Genomic DNA, 20,345 nt, shown 5'->3' with positions numbered 1-20,345 from the left:
CTATTACCATCTCTTCTATTGAATATATCTGAAGCTGTGACAATGCTTGTTAATTTTTCTACTTAAGAAATCCCTGATACTTTTAACATTTATTGTTTAAAAGTTCAAGGAAATACAAATCCCTCAGTATTAGAAAAAGAATGTCAAAGTAGACTTAAAACTTTTTTGAGCAGTACTTTGGCTATACGTACTGGCTCAAATGAATTCACATGTAGGAACCAGCGTGCCCCAGTGCCTGTTCTCTTTGGCATGTGAACACTATGCTTATGTGTTTGGTTGTTATGACCATGAAGTAGAATATTGAGGGGCAAGAAGATGCTTATTAATAGACACTTTACATGCTTCTTGGCAATTAATTTTAGAAGATACCTAATGCCCAGTGGGTTTCTCACCACCTAGTGACACTTAATAAACAGAGAATCCCAAACCAGTGTATACAAATGCTGACAAATGAAAGTACCAAGAGGTTTGGTCTACCTATCAAAAACAGAAAAGACCTTGAAGGTTGTTTATTTTATCATAAATCTTCCATTATAGTCTCCATTATGTTGGTACTAGCCTTCCTTGCTTGAAAAAAATCTGCTCAGAGGTACAAGGCAAGTAATTGCTGAGTCTTCCCAGGGACTAAGACAAAATTCCCAAACAAAATGTTTTAGGGTTTTTAAGAATTAATTTTTGGATGGGATTTGGTAATTACATGTACTAACTAACACTGTAGAATATTTAACCTTTAACTTACTGTTTGTGAGCTGTGTATTACTTCTTAGAGAGCTAAAAACAATGCAGGGTCACATTTTCTGTTTGAAAAGCACTGTAATATATTTCTTTCTGAATTTATATTTCAGGTGGGAATTAATGTTATTCCAATTTTCTCCTATTAACATCAGCACCTGAATATATTCAGTCAAAATAATAGATTGTCTAAAATAGTCTTTTTACCCAAGACAGGTAAAAAAAAAAAATCAATATACAGTTCCCATCAGTATGGTAAATTACAGTAACCGCAGTGCAAATTTCCATTAACCCTTCTCTTCCTTGGCCCAGAGAAGGGGCCTTCAATTAACTGCTAATCATCTAAATGTAACCAAGTGAGTGACCAGGCTTGACGGTGGGCTGTGCTCTCAGGTAGAAGTGAGAGGAGACTTATTGGTCTTGGAAGGTTTTGTGTGTATTCTTGCCAGGAAATGAGGCAATGGGTTGGCTGACCTTTGAGTCCTTGCTAGCTCTGGTATTGGGTGATTCGTAGTCACCTTCAGGAAATCAGACGTTGGGCTGGGGGTTACTTAAGAAGCTGGATTTGCAATGCATCTCTAGGTTATGACAAATGAAGGGCTAGCTCAGACTTGGTCTTGGTTGGCTATTGATTTAGAATAGTCTGCACAGAATGGAATCACAGAACTTGGAGTCCATTCCTAAAGTCAGTCAAAACCCTGCAAACAAGGCTGCCTGAATTCCTTTGCACTGAAAGTTGGAGGGACATGGAAGAAGAAGGATTAAAAGTTAAATTTGGGCCAGGCACAGTGGCTCACGCCTGTAATCCCAGCACTTTGGGAGGCCGAGGCGGGTAGATCATGAGGTCAGGATATGGAGACCATCCTGGCTAACACAATGAAATCCCATCTCTACTAAAAAATAAAAAAAAAAATTATCTGGGCATGGTGGCGGGTGCCCATTGTCCCAGCTACTCAGGAAGCTGAGGCAGGAGAATGGAACCCAGAAGCCGGAGCTTGCAGTGAGCCGAGATCGCGCCACTGCACTCCAGCCTGGGTGACAGAATGAGACTCTGTCTCAAAAAAAAAAAAAAAGTTAAATTTGAAATAGCAACTTGTAAGCCAACTATGACCCATATATACGTAATTTGTTTGGCTCTCATAGTATGGAAAAAATTAGCCAATTTTAAATTGGAAGATTTCATAGAACTTCTGGATTTTCACTTGTACCTAACTTAAAAGAAGTAGCAATACTTAGCTTGTGTTCTAGCATAGCAAGAATGGATTGGAATTGCCCATTTTAGGGAAAAAAAATTGTCCAGTCCACTACTGTCTATCTTTTCTTTTCTTTTTTTTTTTTTTTTTTTTTTGAGGCGGAGTCTTGCTCTGTCGCCCGGACTGGCGTGCAGTGGCTGGATCTCAGCTCACTGCAAGCTCCGCCTCCCGGGTTTACGCCATTCTCCTGCCTCAGCCTCCCGAGTAGCTGAGACTACAGGTGCCCGCCACCTCGCCCAGCTAGTTTTTGTATTTTAGTAGAGACGGGGTTTCACTGTGTTAGCCAGGATGGTCTCGATCTCCCGACCTCGTGATCCGCCCGTCTCGGCCTCCCAAAATGATGGGATTACAGGCTTGAGCCACCGCGCCCGGCCTGTCTATCTTTTCTATTTTTTTTTTTTTCTTTTCTTTTTTGAGATGGAGTCTTGCTCTGTCACCCAGGTTGGAGTGCAGTGGCATGATCTCAGTTCACTATTACCTCCTCCTCCCGGGTTCAAGTGATTCTCCTGCCTCAGCCTCCCCAGTAGCTGAAACTACAGGTGTGTACCACCATGACTGGCTAATTTTTTTTCGTTTTTCTTTTTTTATATTTTTAGTAGAGACAGGGTTTCACCACATTGGCCAGACTGGCCTCGAACTCCTGACCGCAGGTGATCTGCCCGCCCCAGCCTCCCAAAGTGCTGGGATTACAGGCATAGGCCACTGCACCCGACTTCTGTCTACCTTTTCTTCGTCATCCCTTAGAGCAGTTCTCTTTACACAATTATGTTTCCTTACAAGAGCATCTGAGTTTATAACCTCTGGTATAATTTTATAAGGAGGTTGCCCTGATGCATCACGCATATGTAAATATGCACTCAGATTAAGGTACACTTCAAATAATTTGTAAGAAATTCTAACTAAAATACATTTACCGATGATTAACTTTTTGAGAACCAATTACTATAAGTTCATATCATTTCTTACCCACTTACACCATGATAGGCTTTTGTGAAATGGGGAGAGGGATGGCAGTACTGTGACTTAACTGAGAATCCCTCATAAACTAGGATGTTTAAGTCAAGATTCTCTTGGTGCAAGTGGTACAAATGAGCTCAACTAGCTTACCCCCGTCCACTGCCACATATTGACTTACATAACCAAGAGTGCAGGGGTATCTGACTTCAGGCCAGAATGTATTTGAGAAACCAAATGATGTTCTTTCTCTCTTTTTCTCTGCCTTTCTCCTCTCACCCCATTTTTCTGTTTCCCAGCTCTGGTCTCTCTGTTGGCTTAATTCTCTAGGAAATTCCCTCCATAGGGTGGTGAAGACATCCACTAACAGCAAGTCTAGCATTATATTGTCCCTTGGGACATAGTTTAAGAAAGAAAGAGAATTTTCTTCTTAGTGGCCATAACGATCCCAGCAAAGAAATGTATATATTCTGGTCTGGGTCACATACCCAGGATTAATTTAGTAAGTGTCTTTTTGCTGCCTACATTGAGTAAGGCTCTTGCGAGGTGCTTGAGAACCTCAAGGAAGCCCTGCTTTCATGGAGCTTACTTACATTATGGGAAGGGGTGGGAGTGAATCCAAAGATAAACATAAAAAGCAAGAAAATTATATAGTATTTTAGAAGTAAAAAGTACTACAGGGACATTGCTTTTAAGTGTTAAAAACCCCACCGGGTGAGAAAAAGCAGCTCTCAAAAGACAAAAGAGAGCTGCTTTTTATCAGGAATAAGCAGAGATGTACTGTAGGCAAAAATAAAGTGTGTATAATATTAGTTCTACAAATTAGTTTTACTGTTGGGAATATAGTCACTTGTATCTCACGTCTGCGGCTTTGGGGTGGAAGGTAAAAATAAAGGAAGAGACTAACACCAAGCATGAAATGGCAAGTATAGCCCTGCAATAACTCCTTGCTGCATGTTTCACACACAGCCATGTAGAGCTTCTGATTCTTTGGTCTCCATCTTGGCCTATGCTGTTTCCTGTGCCTTGAATGCCCTTCATCTTGATTTTTTGTTTTGTTGAAGGTCCCCAGATGAGTTAAATGCCCCTCTTATGGGCTTGCAAAGAACCTATGTTTGTCCCTCTGGCAGGGAAATTATCTTATTTATCCTTGTGTACTCGTTTCCAGGAGTAGAGCAGGTTCAGTCCATGGTACCCATACAAACAGTCCATGAATCTGTTTGATGGCTGCTTTCAGAGACCCATCATTTCCCTGTCATTCTCCACCAAGAGAACCATTACGCCCTTGTGCATAGTGATGCTATGACAATGTTCCCACTGCTTGCATTTAAGCCCTCAGAGGTGAAGACGTTTTCCTGACCCTCAGCCTCTCATTTGCTCATAAGTTCTGTTCCCTATGCAAGAAGTGGCCTTGAGGAGCACGTAGGTTTGTGTAAAGAATCTCTGGGCGGCAGTTTAGGGAAGTGGTCGAGAGCATGGTTTCTGCCTATATTTGTTTCCCAGAACTACAGGTTATTAGGTATAAGGCCTTTAGCTGTTTTATAGCTCTTAATAATAGATAATAGGTAATAATAATGGATAATAATAGTACCTTCAGAAAACTGTTGAAAATGAGATAATCTATGTAAAGCTACTAGGATAGTGTTTAACAGAGTAACTGCACCATAGGCATTTGGTATTATTATTACAGTTATGAGGAGGAGGAGGAAGAGTAAGAAGAGGTGGTGGCCAGTCAAGGAACAGTAGTATCCAAATTGTGTTATTGTGGTTCCAAGTTGCAAAAGTCCTGTGTACGTATTATTTCACTTGACTCTCATGGTCGTTCTATGAGATAATGTAGTTTTCATCCCCATTGTAGAGATGAGTAAATTAAGACTCAGATTGTGCTTTCCTAGGCATTTATTTACACCTTTTAGCTGTGATTCCATGCTTTCGTGATTTTGCCTCCCTGTTTCTTTGTTCCCAAAATTCCAATTTTGGAGTAATGGCATGATTGGAGAAACACAAATTTGGTCCATGGGACACTGGTTGTATGCCCCGTGCCTGTTACTCTGGCCCAGCCAGGACTGGGGTGGAGCCAGAGGCATTCGCTTAGTGCATGACCCAGACCTTTACCTGAGAGCAGTTTTTGAGCTAACCCAGTGCACAAAGGGCCATTTATTTGGGGAACTGTCCAGTGATCTATTTCTGGCAGAAAAGAGGCCTTGTAATTCATCCTTTTCTGGGAAAAGTGGCACCCCCACCAACCACATGCAGTGGCACTTAGATTTCCCAATAGAACAGGGTCTGAAGCCACTCTTGGCTCACCTCCACCTTCCCCTGTCATTTCCAATCATGTCTTATGACATTCAGTCATTTATCTTGAAAAGTTGTGCTAGGATGTCTGTTGCAATTCTCTGAGCAGAAGATGAAGTGCACCTGGAATAGAGACCAGAGACCAGGCTGGCCTAGAAAGTCAGAGACATGGTCTAGACCTAAGTCTCTACCTCATCTTCTTAGGCAGGACACTCTCTCTGTGCCTCACTTCTCCATGTGGAGCACAATGAATCCTGTGCAGTAGTCAGAAACTCAGATGTTCCTTTCAGCTGTGATAGGCTGAATAATATCCACCCAACAGCATCAGGTCCTAATCCCTGAAACCTGAAAATGTTACAAGGACAAAGGGTCTTTGCAGATGTATTAAGTTGAGGATCTTCACAAAGGAAGATTATCCCCGGTTATTCAGATGGGCCCCAAATCCAATCCCAAGTGCCCTTGTAAGACAAAGGCAGAGTGAGATTATACACACACAAAAGGTGATAGAATGGAGGCAGAGATTTGTGGCCACATGCAAAGGGGTGCTGGCAGCTGGCAGAAACAGGCGTATCAGAGAATGTATTGTGCCCTACAGGAGTGTGGGCCCTTCCGACACATTGATGTTAGCCCAGTGGAACAGATGCTGAACTGACTTCCAGAACTCTGAGGAGTAAATTCCTATTGTTTGAAGTGCCTGTGTTTGTGATAGTTTGTTATGGCAACCATAGGAAATGAATACACTGCTCTGTGACTCAATTATCCCTCACCTTTCCTTGCTGCTCATCTGCTCAGCAAGGGTTTGTAGTCTCAGTTGGTGTATGTTCAAAAATAGAAAAAGGCACTCGTCTTTCCTTAGGCCTCATTTAGTCTCCTGTTCTCTATTACTTTCAATTGGCATGTATGTGTGTCTGTGGTCACCACAACAAAATGGAGCGTCTTCCCTCTATTTGTTCAGTTTCTTGTTTTACCAGATAGCTTCTAATCAAGTCTTTTACATCTTTTCTGATACAAGTAATTTAATAGTGTTGAGAGCATCAATTTGTGGTAAAGAAGATAACCTTTATGTTAATTTAACAGCACTAAGGATATATGCTCAATAAATACTTATGAGCACTACTGTGTGCCAGCACACAGGCAACACTAGGGAATCCCGAGAGTAGCAGGGCACCTGACAGAAGAGACCCCCCTCAGAATGTTAGGGTTCTCCAGAGAAAACCAAGAGGGTATATGCACAGTATAAGCATATGTATACACATATATACATATACATGTATATACAGCAGGAAATTTATTTAAGAAATTGGCCTATTTCATTATGAAGGCTGGCAAATCCAGAATCTGCAGAACCAGTGTCCCAGTTGGAATTGAAAGGCCAGAAGCTGCTGTAGAACCAGGAAGAGCTAACATCCTAGTCTGAGTCCAAAGGCTGGCAGGCTGCTATAAAATTAAGAACCAATGTCCCAGTGCAAAGGCCATCAGGCAGGAGAATTCTCTCTTCATCTAGGAAGGGTCAGCATTTTGTTCTACTCAGGCCTTCAATGCTTAGATGAGGCCCACCCACATTGTGGAGGGCAGTCTGCATTATCCACTTCACCAACTGAAATGTTAATCCGATCCCCAAACACCCAGAATAATGTTTGACTAAGTACCTGGGTACTTCACAACCAAGTCAAGCCGGCACATAAAGATAACCGTCGCACTTGCTCTTGTGTTGCTGGCGTTCTAGTGGAGCACACACAGTCATGCTTTTTCTATGTATGCTCAAGCTTCAGATTGCAGCAAAACTCTAAATTTCCAAGATTGCTAGCAGAGTACCATGTTCCTGCTGCGGGAACATCCTCACTGAATATTCCCTGGCCCACGCCTCTACAAGGAGTTCTGGGGAATGTTTTAGCTCTGAGGGCACCTAAGGTTAAACAATACAGAGCTGGGTTATAAGAGGTCCCTCTGATAAGTTCCGCCAGGATATGCCTATGCTTACGTTACCCCCAGTCAACTCAGAGCTTTGGGGTTCGAGGAGAGTATTGAAGGAATAACAGCATTCAAGAAAAGAATAATATTTTAATTGTTTTTCTTTGTTTAATACTGTCGTTGTTTATTCTTCTCCATATCCCAAGTGCTCTCTAAAGAAAAAACAGCAGTAATACTGCCAGGATTTCCTCCTTCCAATGCATCCTCTCTTGAGCAGTGACTCAATTTCTTGCTCGGAAATGGTGCCCCCAGACATTGGTGGCTCAGGTTGAAAATGTGAGTCATCTCTGATATCTGTCTTTCCCTCAGATCCCACTTTTGGGCATTGTAAAGCTAACAAAAATATATCTAGAATTTTACTATTTCTTATTACTTCTTCCCCACCACCCCAGTACAAAGGCATTGTTACCTCCTGTTTAGATCACTTTGGTAGTCCACAGACTCCTCCTTGCTGCTACACATGCCTCTGCCCCGAATCCATTCTCCACATAGTGACCAGAGGGATTCTTTTTAATACCTGATATCATGCCCAAGTTACCCTTGCTCAGAACTTTTCATATTCAGAAGAATAAAATCCAGCGTCCTCTCCAGGGCGTCCGAGGCCCTGTTTGATCTGAACCTGTCTTCTCTGAGACTTCATTTCTGACCATTCTCTTATCTCACCTGCTCTGCCCTAGTGACACTAGTCTCCCTGTCATTCCTCTAATTGCGTTGACAGTTCTATTGCCTCATTCTCCTTTCTGGTTCGAGCCTCACCCCTTCAGAGAGGCCTTTTCTATCCTAACCACCCCAACTACAATAGCCCCCTCTTTTTAATAGGGGTCCCTGTCTGCCCCTTCATTCTTCTTTCTCTTCAGAGCACTTATGACTATCTGGGATCATACATCTGTCTCTAGATCTAAATCTAGTTGTCGGTTTATTTGTGTATCACCTTCCTCCAACGCTAAATGGTGAGCTCCATGCAGGCAGAAGACACTACTCATCTCCATATCCACAGCACCCCGAATAGTGGCAGGCACATAATGGTGATCAATAAATACTTGTTAAAGGAAAAGAGTAAAAAGCAGGGAGTAAGAGCAAGTGAAAAACTTTAAGCTTCTTCTAACCCCAAGGGTCTGTGAGTTGGTGAAGGGCCCAGCAGCCCAGGTCACCTAATTACTGTTATAACAAGTTTGATTGTATCAGGCAATTCAGTTGGTGCTTCTTGTTTGAGATTGAGTTGATTTTTCACTCCTTGGCCCTTCTCTGTATTATCAGAGGACTGCAGAGCAAGGTGACCAAGAGACTCCTGTGAGCAGAGGCAGGGAATGTTCAAGTTGGGATGGTGCTCCTGTGTTGTCTGTCTACAATGGCAGCCCCCCTCTTCATTCATGTGGCAACTTTAAAAAAATATTTGCTCTATCAGTAGGTTTTGTCTAACTCTTGCTTCCTCCTTTAAGTCCTAGCATTTCTTAGCATTCATCACATACTCATAGACATTTGCCATGAGTTACCTTCCTTGTCAGTCTGAAGGCTTCAAAAGTGACTCTGTCTGCTGTGTTCATCACTGTATCCAGGGGGAGTGACAAAGTAACAGAGGCATAGTGAGTGCTCAATAAGGGTTTGTTGAACTAACAATTGAATTTTATGATAAACAACAAAAATTAACATAAATGATAAAATAATGTGATGATTGCTTACTTACCACTTTCTTGATACCTCATCAAAACAGTACCCCACTTATTTGGACATTTGTTTATTTTGTATTCATCAGGAGGTGGTGGACTAGGAGATTGATGGGATATTTACTCCTAGAAATAATTTAATTATTACAGAAATTTTCTAGAACCATCAATCCATAGAAACCATCCAAAGAAGACCATGAATCAGATTTTGTTAATAAGATTTTTGGTGTACAGATCATGCTCTTCTCTAGAAGTGAGTTTATCAGGAAATTTTAAAAGAATTTTTATCCTTAATCTTTCTTGAAAACTAACCCTTTCATTTTCCTACCAAGGAAGATAAAGCACAACTGAATGTAGAGTGGGAAAAATTAGGACAAGGGCTCATGTTTTAAATATTCTTTAATGTCTCGATTTCTCTTCCAACAGAGTAGAAATAATTCTCAGGATTTGGATTAAATAATTTGAACAGTTGGACATTTAATATGTGAAATGTTCATAAGCATGATTGTTTGTATCACACAGTCAGAAAATGAACAGATTTTTATAACTGACAAAATTTTCTGACTCGTATATTTAAACCCAATGCAATTAACCCACCAAAGTAGAAATAACATTCTAGTAGGGCTATGTATCTTTACTTTGACCAATCAGATGCATTTATGAAAAGGCTGGGACTACAGGTTTACAGGAAGGCATCAAACAAAGGAAAGTTGAACTGTGTGCGCTGGAATAAAACCCTGCCTCCGATGCCTTAACGCTGTGTTCTAACGATGGCCCAGCCAGCTTAAGACAAAAGCAGCCGCGTGTCTTATCAGCGCCTCGGCAGCTCTTGCTAGGAAATGCCACAGCTTGCGAAACCACAGCCCAAATAATTGGGAACAGGAAGGAGGGAGGGTGATCTACATTTTTATGTTGGGAAGGATTAAGATCATCAGAGCCTCAGGGAGTGTTTTATGCAGTATTTGTAAGTTTATGACATGTATAAAGATGTAGATGTCTGTTATTTGGAGGCCAATTATCCATATAAATGATATTTAAGCCCTATTTGTTTTCTGAGTGAAACTTCTGGACTAAGGTCTGACAGTGAGCAAAGCACTGGACTGCAGGGCTGTCCTGGAAGCCCGGCACTCAGGCTCACCTCTCCTTAGCACTCCTCTGCTTTTTACCTTTGTGTGTGCCAGCAACCAGAAATGGGGAAACGAAAGGAAATCTGAAGCCATCTGTTTGACTTCTTAAAAACATGTAAATTCCAGTCACAAGGCCAACTGCTGCTATAACAGATTATCACAAACTCCCATGGCTTTAAACAACACAAATTTATTGTCTTACACTGACGGGGGTCAGAAGTCCAAAAATGGGTCTCATAAGGCTAAACTCAGCGTGTTAGTGGAGCTGTTTTCTAGAGGGTGTGGGAGATAACTCATTTCCTTGCCTTTTCCAGCTTTTAGAGGCTGCCTGAATTCCTTGGCTCTTGGCCACTTCACTTTGACCTCTGCTTCCATTGTCACATCTTTCTCTGGCTCTCCCATCTCCCTCTTTCACTTCTAAGGACGCTTGTGATTAGATTGAACTCACCTGGATAATGAAAGGTACTCTCCCATCTCAAGATCCTCCTTACCTTAATCACATTTGCAAAGTCCCTTTTGTGATGTAAGGTAAGAAATTAACAGGTTCCAGAGATAAGAACAAGGACATCTTTAGGGGCCCATTAGTCCACCAACCACAGAACGCAATGGAAATTACTGGAGTCCAATTTTGTCCTTCCCTTCCTTTTCTCATGACCACCACCATCTGCCTGGTGTTGCCAAGCCTGAGCTGTAGTTATGTAGGATTCTTCTCACAAATGCAGGTTCCACTGAAGCTTCAGACCTCCACCCCCAACCACTGCAATCATGCACACATCCAAGAGCTCACTTTCTCTCTAGGCATTTGTCCAGGGCCACATCTGTATTAGCATAATTCTCACTAGTGCTGCTTATTAAGCATCTCACGTCTGGGCACATATTGGGAGTACAATTAGTGGCCCTTTTGTGGGTGGAAATGTTCATGCAACTAGTTCTGGCCAATGATAAATAAATGACTCTAAGCTGAGCATTTCATTGATAGCATGAAGATCTTCTAGCGCCTTCTCTCCTCCCTCTTCTTACATTGATCAGCAGTGTTCAAGATGGGTAGACTTGTAGTTTGGCATGCAGAGCAAACTGGAAGCAAAGTTTGTTGTAGCCACTGATATGTTGGAATTGTTTTTTTACAACAGCATATAAACTGACTTATCCTGACTGATGCACTTAGCAAAGGTTAAAAGGAAGGAAACTAGAAGCATAAACAACACAAACTGCTGCTAACTGGTTTTCTCCATTCGCCTGTCTCCTCGTGAAATGCATATGATGATATACCTGAAGACATCATTCATCACATGTAGTTGACTCTATCTCTTCTTCATCTGTGGAAATGAGAAAAGATCTGCAGATATGATGAGTAGGAATGTTGGAGAAGAGTAGAGGTGGTGCTATGGGCATTTAGCAATGATCACTCTTTATTTCTTGCAGTAAACCCTCAAAATGGAAATATACTTATTTTAGGGCAAGCACAGAGTGGAGGAGAATTTGATGGAAATCACAGTAGGAAGAGAAGTACACAGAGAAAGAAAGATTGAAGAGAGGCCATGCCAGCTGACCGTAGCCCAGGGTGTCTGCACATTGTAGGCATTCACACCTTGAGGTGCCTTGTTTTTCAACTCTTTGGATGCTCTTTTACCCTGCTCTTCTCCCTCTCAGCCCTGCTAGAACCCTTGCATTAGGCCAGTAATTGGGATTAAGGCATAGCTCCCACCAGCTAGAGATGGAACCTCCAGCCCATCAGGGGTACAGCAGGAGTGTCAATTGCCTACAGATTAAAACTGGACTTTAAATGCCTGTTTCACAGAAATGTTACTATACCCTGTGTTACACATTGCTAGAGTTAATATATGTACCACTGTTAGAGCATCCAGTTCTTCAGCTGGGTTGTGAGTGAGTTGTCAGTGACTTGGGCTCCTGTGGGCCAGCCTGAGAACCATCCCCCGATGAAGAGCATTGTTTCTATGGAAACCTGCAATTTGTGACCCAAATATCCAGGTTAAGGTTTTCCTATTTTATCTAACTGAATGTGTGAGTCAGTGGGGTTTCCCAATGTTCAATTAAAAGTTAGGGTTCTCTTTTAAATATGTATGTATTTTTTCACCCAGATAATCCATTTGTGTCAGCAATAATAATGGAGGACTTTTATTCTAAAATGTCTGTGTTTAGGTAGAAACTTCTGTGATGGCAGGGTTAGTCAAGACCAAAATGGACATCTTTCTTCAGCAAGTAGTTCATTTGCTTTTCCTTTTATTTCTTAAAACCCTGCAGGGCGAGCCCTGCTGAGACTCACTGACAAAAAGCTTGAGCGAATGGGGATTGCCCAGGAGAACCTCCGGCAACACATCTTACAACAGGTGCTCCAGCTGAAGGTGCGAGAAGAAGTCAGAAATCTACAGTTACTCACACAAGGTACCCTGTTGCTTCCTGATGGGTGGATGGAAGGGGAGATGGGAAGAAATAAAACCTTACTATTAGGACAGATGGAAGCCAGGGAGAACTTGTTACTATTTCTTCGCAGAATTTGCTTCCTAGAAAATAGTACACAGATTTAAAGATTACTTCCCCTTGAAAACATTTTTCATAGCTCACTAGAGAAAAGGATGCATAGATAAGTAATGGATGAGCAAACAGAATTATCTGAGCTAACTTCAAGGTCGTCACGTACAGTTGTGTGGATTGTATACTGCACAACCCCAAAGAATACCAGTCACATCAATCAGGGTATGATTGCACTCACTAGTGTTGTATAGTATGCAGCCTGCACAACTGTACAGTCCAGCTCTAGCTATCTTCACCTGCGCCAGTTGTGAGGGTGCTTTAGAATTCGAGTGATTCTATAGTTAAGATGATCAGTGATATAAGTGGAGTTTTTATTGTATTTTTATTTTGCTTTTCACTGGTTACTGGGAGAAAAACATTTTAGATATGTATAACTATATGTGAATGTATTATACACACACACTTTAGAGATTGTAAGTACCCCATTTAGCTTCTTGAAAGAATAATTTTTAAAATAGACTATAGTGAATCTAGGACCAGACTGTTAAGCGTATATAATTCTTAACAGGAATTATAAATAACTTCAATATGATGAGAGCACTTAAGATCTCAATAACTGTGGAAGTAACAAAATAAAACTAGAATTCTAAGAAAGCCGTAAGTTACACTGTATGTAACTTATATGTCTACATAAGACTTGGATACTATCAACCTTCATTGGCTATAAACTTTATTTGTTTTATTTTAGTGTCCATTGTACATCATTTTAAATGAAAGGATGATAAAATATGTGTTTTTGAGAGCCTTGAGTATTTGTCATTCTGCAGAATATTGTAATTGCATGTGTACTGATATTGGAGAAATCTGGATCAGCCAAGTTTCATGTTATTGCATTTAGATTAACCTAGTAATAGTTCATTTGCCTAGAGGAAATAATGTGCTCCCTGAAAGATGACTATTCTAGAAGGATAAATATAGACTTCAAGTGAGCATAAAATAGTATTGTTTGTTTCATATGCATTATTTGCATTTTGTCCCCAGAGACTTCCAATGGTGAATTTACTGGCATACTAAGTGATTTAACTTTGAATGTGAAGTACTGATATGCTTTTAAGTTTCTTTTAAGAAGTAGATAGAAATATGAAGATTATGATAAGAAAGTTTATCACAGTGCTATTTGGAAAACGGAAAATTTACAAGAGACGTAGAGGTCCAGCAATATGAAAATAATCATGTAATTCTGCTTAAATTCATAAGATTCAGTATAATGCCCAGTTATGAAAATTACAACTTTAAAGAATACACGACAACATGGGAAATTACTGAAGTCATACAAGGTGGGGGGAAAGGTCATGTGTAAAATTGAATGCATAATGTAAGCCCAATTTTGTAAAAACCATATATTCTTATATCTACAGAAAAAACAGACTGCAAGTAAATATGCCAACCATTTTAATAAGGGATCTCTCTGGATTGTGGGATAAGTGGGTGATTTAAATTCTTATTTCTTCTATATTTTCCAAATCTTCTGCAAATTCATATTACCATTACAATCAGAAAACACAAACGTGCATTTTTTTAAGCTTCAACCACAAGCATAGCTGCCCAGCTTCTGTTTAGTGTCTATGGTTTTCACAGCTCATTTTTTCCCCCTGTGGTGATGATCTATAGAATGAGACCTAAACTCACGTGTGATGTTTTGTGTGTGCCTTTGACTCTTTTCCTCTTCTAGTGTCAGCTTGTAGTGTGTTTGCTTTGGAGAATCATTTTCTACAGCTCTCATTGCCCTAGATGCATAATATATAAGATTTTTCCTAAGATAGTACTCAGGTTTATTAAACTAAATATACATATGTGTTCTGGGAAGTTAATGCCCAGTTCAGCCCTTTCAATTCAGTTGTTGTCACTTTCTTTAGCTTTGAAAAGCGGTACATTTTTAATTCTTTCATTCAGTTCCCTTTGGAAGATCGCATTGTTCTCTACCTCTTGGATATTTTGTCTGTGCTGACATTACCTCTTTTACTGCTTGTTCTTCACATGTTTTCTTTTTGGCTTTGGTTTTTTCAAGACAGAGTCTCACTCTGTTGCCTAGGCTGGAGTGCAGTGTCACAATCTTGACTCACTTTAACCTCCGCCTCCCAGGTTGAAGTGATTCTCATGACTCAGCTTCCCAAGTATCTGGGATTACAGGCATGCACCACCACACCAGGCTAATTTTTTGTATTTTCAGTAGAGATGAGGTTTTGCCATGTTGGCTGGGTTGGTCTCAAACTCCTGGACTCAAGCGATCCACCCACCTCAGCCTCCCAAAGTGCTGGGATTTCAGGCATGAGCCGGTTCTTCACATGTTAATATTCAAACTCATGTTATGTCAGGCATCCTTCAGAAAATACATAGCCTTATTGAAGCATTAGTTTCTTTAAAAAAAGAACAGAAAGGAAACAAAATTGACAAGTTGTTTTTATGTCTTATGACTGATAATAGAAGTTCTAAAGACAGTCGAATAAGTGTAAAATATTTTAGTTCTAGGTTTGCTATAATAAAAATATTAGAATTTCATTCCACTCAGGTGAACTGAAAAGTTTAAAATATATATCATATAGAAATTCACCATAGAGGTAGTAGATAATTCAGTAATGAATATTTGATTCTTCATCTCTGTAAATATTATTCAGCAGAAACAATATGCTGAATAAGTACAAACAAAGACTTTGGAATGTTTTTGGAAATCTTTGGGCTTCCCTCTTCAAGAGGGTGAATCACAGTTGTTATCCATTGAGTGGAGTATCCTTCCATGGCTCACGCGGGGCTGTCACTCTGGTGTAATGCATTTAATTTCTGTTGCTGATGATTATGTAACATGTTCAGGCTGCGGTAACAAAATGCCATAACCTAGGTAGCTTATAAACAACAAAAATTTCTCTCTCACAATTCTGAAGGCTGAGAAGTCCAAGATCAGGGCACCAGCAGATTCAGTGTCTGACGAGGGCCCACTTCCTCACAGATGGCCTTCTAATCATTGTAACGTCACGTGGGGCGGGATCTCTGTGGGGTCGCTTTTACAAGAGCACCAATCCCATACATGAGGCCTGCACCCCCATGACCTGATCACCACGCAAGGGCTCGCCGTCCAATACCATCACCTTGGGGGTTAGGATTTCAATACATAAATTTTGAGAAGACATAACATTTAGACCATTGCATTGATATTTAACAAGTATTTACTAACCAACACATTTTAAGAAGAGTTATCACTTTCAAAGTAGTCCATTTTTGAGGAAAGGAATTTATTTTTAAAATGATTGCGTTTCTTAGGAGTTTTCTTCTTGCCTTTGGAGGCAATTTCAAAATATAGTTTCTTGGAAACAACTTAACTGTCCATCTTCAGGGGAATAGCAAATTAAATTATGGTACATCCAGGCACTGGTGTACTCTTAGCTATAAATACGAGAATGAAGAATACTAATATGGCAGGATCTCTGGGATGCTATGAGATGTGAAAAAAGCAAGGTGCAGAACAATGTTTACTATATTTGAACAATGCGTATAGTATACTACGTTTGCCAAAGAGGGGGAAATAAAAATGTATGTCCATATGTGCTTTAAGGAAATGCTGAATGATGTACAAGAAGCTAATGCAAGCTACACCTATGGGACAGGGAAGATGGTGGGTGGAGAGAGGGTGTATGCCTTTTATGTCACTTTGTTTTATGAAATGTATGAGTATATTAACTATTTAAAGGAATAAAATTTTTTAAAAGAAACAAGAAAGAAAAAGGGTGAATTTTGGCATCAGACAGGCCCAAATTTTAAATCTTGTACCTAACACATTTTGCTGTGCTCACCAAATAGGGATGTTGTAAGAATTAAGGGAGCTAAGATATGTAAATCACTCAGTACAGTATGATAGTAAATACAGAATGTTGTTGGCTATCAGTAATAGAAGCCACGCAATTTAATCAACCTCATACATTTATAATAATCGTTGTTTTTATAACTTCTTTATAGAGATATAATTCACATAACATACAACTTACCCACTTAAAGCTTAAAATTCAGTGACGTGTAGTGTGTAAAGAGAGTGGTGCAACCATCACAATAATTTTTAAAACATTTTCACTAACCCAAGAAGAAACTCTGTACCCATTAACAGTCATTCCCCATTTCTTCCCAATGCCGCCAACACCAGCTCCTGGAATCCCAATTGCTTAGCAGGGATATGTGCTGAGAAATGTGATTCCATCATTATGGGAACATGATAGAGTATATTTAGACAAACCGAGACGGTATAGCCTGCTACACACCTAGGCTAATTGGTATAGCCTGTTGCTCTTAGGCTGCAGCATGTTACTGTACTAACTACTGCAGGCAATTGTAACACAATAGTATTTGTGTATCTAGACATATCTAAACATACAAAATGTACAATAAAACTTTGGTATAATCATCTTATAGGACCACCATCGTATATGTGGTTTGTCATTGACCGAAACATTATGTGGTGTGTGACTATAATCTACTTTCTGTCCATCTGCCTATTCGGGACATTTTCGGTAACTGGAGTCATACAATATGTGGTCTTCTGTGATTGGCTAATTTCAGTTAGGATAATGATTTTTAAGATTCACCCATGTTGTAAGCATGTGTCAGTATTTATTGTCTTTTTATTGCTGAGTAATATCCCATTGTATTACTATACCACATTTTACTATCCATCAGTTGATGGATTGTTTCTGAATTTTGGTTATTAATAATGGTGCTTTGAACATTTTTGTGCAAGTTTTTGCATGGACACATGTTTTCATTTCTCATGGATAGATATGGAGGAGTTAAGTTTCTGGGTCGTATGGTAACTCCATGTGTATGAAAGCCAAGGTGACTTCACCATTTTACATTCCCACCAGCAGTGTATGAGAAATCAATTTCAACACATCCTCACCAACACCGGTTATTGTCTGTCTTTGTTATGGCCATTCCAGTATGTGTAAAGTGGTATCTCATTATTGTTTTGATTTGCATTTCCTTGATGGCTAATGATACTGCACACCTTTGCATGTACTTACTGCTTATTTGTGTATCTGCTTTAGAAAAATATCTACTCCGATTCTTAGATTGTTCTTTAATTGGGGTATTTGTTTTTTCCAAGCTTTATTTTTGATCCACAGTGTGTCAGTGCTTGATTGTCCACCTTAAACACAAGATCTGGAATTAAATGATTGGCTACCATTTCCAAGGAAGAACTACATCCTTAAAGGATGCAGTAATTCCCATACCGAAGACATTCAAAGCAACCTGCCACAGAGTTGGAAATCAATCCCAAAAATGAACAAATGAATGCACGCTAAGATTTTCTCTTAAGGAAACAACACTCTTTGGGATGTAGAAATTAAACGTACACACACACAAACACATCAAATTAACTGCATCGGTTTGTAATCAGAACTTTAAATAATATATGATCATTTGTACGCTCATTCCGTAGTGTTTCTAAAGGCAATAAAATGACAGATAACTAAGCCTACTTTTCTGTCTTTCGATGGCTGTTTTAAAACGTGTCTTAAGCCTTTGATTCCACACTAATTTTTTTATACAGTTGGCCAGGAGCTCCATGACAGTGGCTAAAAATGGTCACAAATGGACCAAAAGAGCTCTACCTAGCCACCGTGGGTTATTTGAATGCGGAAAAGAGGAATTCTTTGCCCCCTTTTTTCTTGCTTTCCTCGTTCTGGCTGCTGACCAAAACTGTAAGGCATTTGAAAATTTTTGTATGTTGCATGCATAGTTGATATATCAGTATATAAGCACTAGCACTAAATCATGACAAAAGTTCCTGAAACAGATCATCATCTAAATCCAGAGCCATCCTTAAATTGAAATCCTGACCTCTGATTCCCCCTGCTCTTATTCTCAATGGCCTGCTTACTATGTGATATTTGCAAGTAACACAGTCAATGCTTGGACTTGCTTTCATGTCATCCCTTTGGCGCCTTTAAGGTGATTCTCTCCTCTGTGTAGCCTTTTGGTGTTCTGTATTCTGTCCATGGAGTGGCCAGGATGTCAGTCTGGTTGGTTGTTTTTTTTTTTTTTTTTTTTTTGCTCGCATGATAGAAAATTCCATAGCTGGAAACTCAGCTATGTCAGAGTACTTCTTCTAGTTGTCTCTTGGGAAACATGGTATAGAACTAAAAACATAATTATGCTTTCCTTCTGTTTGGTTTGTGAGAAATGGGGGAAGGTGCCTTGTGTAACATATGGCAGTGGTGCAAATTATATTTGGGGATCCTTCAAATTAATCCACAATCAAGGACACAAGGGGTATCCTTAGCTTTTTAATAGTGGACAATGTTTCTAGTAGGAAAACCCTTCCAGGAATATTGAATGCTGAATGTTCAGTATCAGCTATGTGACTGTTTCTCATATAGCTAATGAGTGATAAATGTTTACTATATACAAAGCATGCACTAATTGTCACATCAGCTTCTGACATTTATGCTACCATGGTCAGTCCTGTTTGTTAGCCCCAATTTCAATATGGGTATAAGAGAGGATGAAGAGGTTAAGTAGCATACTCATAGTCAGACGACTAGTAAAAAGCATAGCACAGGTCTGTCTGACTCCACAGCAAACTTTTACCCATTATGCTTTATTGCCTTTATTATGTCACATGGGCTAATAATTTCCATCTCCAGGTGGTGGTTAAATGAGATATTATGTAGAAACCATATAATAGAGTTCATTGCATATTCTATGACAGAGGTTGGCAAGCGTTTTCTGTAAAGGACCAGTTAGTAAGTATGTTAGTTTTTGCCAGCCATATGGTATCTGTTGCAACTACCCCCACTAGGCAAAACCCAACCATAGACAATACTTAAATAAATTAGGCATAGCAGCGTTCCAATACAATTTTATTTACAAAAAGGATTACTGATACACATCAAAGGAAACAATGGAGTGAAAAGACAACACAGAATAGAACATATATATAAATCACCTATCTGAAAAGGGGTTAATATCCAGAATAGGTAAGAAATGTCTACAACTCAACACAAGGGGAAAAAAAACAAGCCAAATAATAAAATAAGCAAAGGATTCAAATAGATAGTTCTCCAAAAAAGGTATACAAATGGCCAACAGGCATATGAAATGATGCTCAACATCACTAATCATTAGAGAAATGCAAATCAAAGCCACATATCATCTCACACCCATTAGAATGGACACCACCAAAAGAACAGAAAATAACTAGTGTTGGCAAGAATGTAGAGAAATTGGATCCCTTGTATACTGTTAGTGGGAATATAAAATTGTATAGCCATTATGGAAAACAGTATTGAGGTTCCTCAAAAAACTAAAAATAAAGTTACCATATGATACAGCCATCTCACTTCTGGGCACATATCCAAAAGAATTCAAAGCAGGATCTTGAAATAATTGTACACCCATGTTCAGTGCAGCATTATTCACAATAGGCAAGAGATAGAAGTGACCCAAATGTCTAATAACAGATGAATGGATAAAGAAAACATGGTATATATACACAATACAATATTATTCAGCCTTTAAAAAGAAGGAAATCCTACCACATGCTGCATGATAAACCTCAAAGACATCGTGCTAAACAAAATAAGTGAGTCACAAAAGGACAAATAATGCATGATTCTACTCATATGGAGTATCTAAAGTAGTCAAAATCATAGAAACAAAGTAGAAAAGTGGCTACAAGGGCTTGGGGGAGGAGGAATTTATGTTTCATGTACAAGTTTCAGTTTTGCAAGATGAAACCTTATAGAGATCTGTTGCACAACAACTTAGATATACTTAACATGACTGAACTGTATACTTAAAAATGGTTAAGT

General features: G+C 39.6%; 1 protein-coding gene across 3 annotated transcripts in view; it reads left to right on the top strand.

Annotated features, from left to right (window-relative positions):
• SAMD12 (sterile alpha motif domain containing 12) overlaps positions 1–20,345 on the top strand; it is a 497,711-nt gene that overhangs the window by 222,860 nt on the left and 254,506 nt on the right. For 2 of the 3 annotated variants that reach the window (XM_023224820.2, XM_026454595.2), the window contains exon 4: positions 12,259–12,399. In XM_023224820.2, the coding sequence (XP_023080588.1) occupies positions 12,259–12,399 (141 nt within the window). Of the gene's footprint in view, positions 1–12,258; positions 12,543–20,345 lie in introns of those variants that run through there. The other variant, XM_023224815.1, reaches the window with a different exon arrangement.

Source organism: Piliocolobus tephrosceles, chromosome 7, assembly GCF_002776525.5.
Source record: "Piliocolobus tephrosceles isolate RC106 chromosome 7, ASM277652v3, whole genome shotgun sequence".
NCBI classification, from domain to species: Eukaryota; Metazoa; Chordata; class Mammalia; order Primates; family Cercopithecidae; genus Piliocolobus; species Piliocolobus tephrosceles.
Note: the sequence above shows the minus strand (reverse complement) of the source record. Positions and strands in the feature narration are given on the sequence as shown.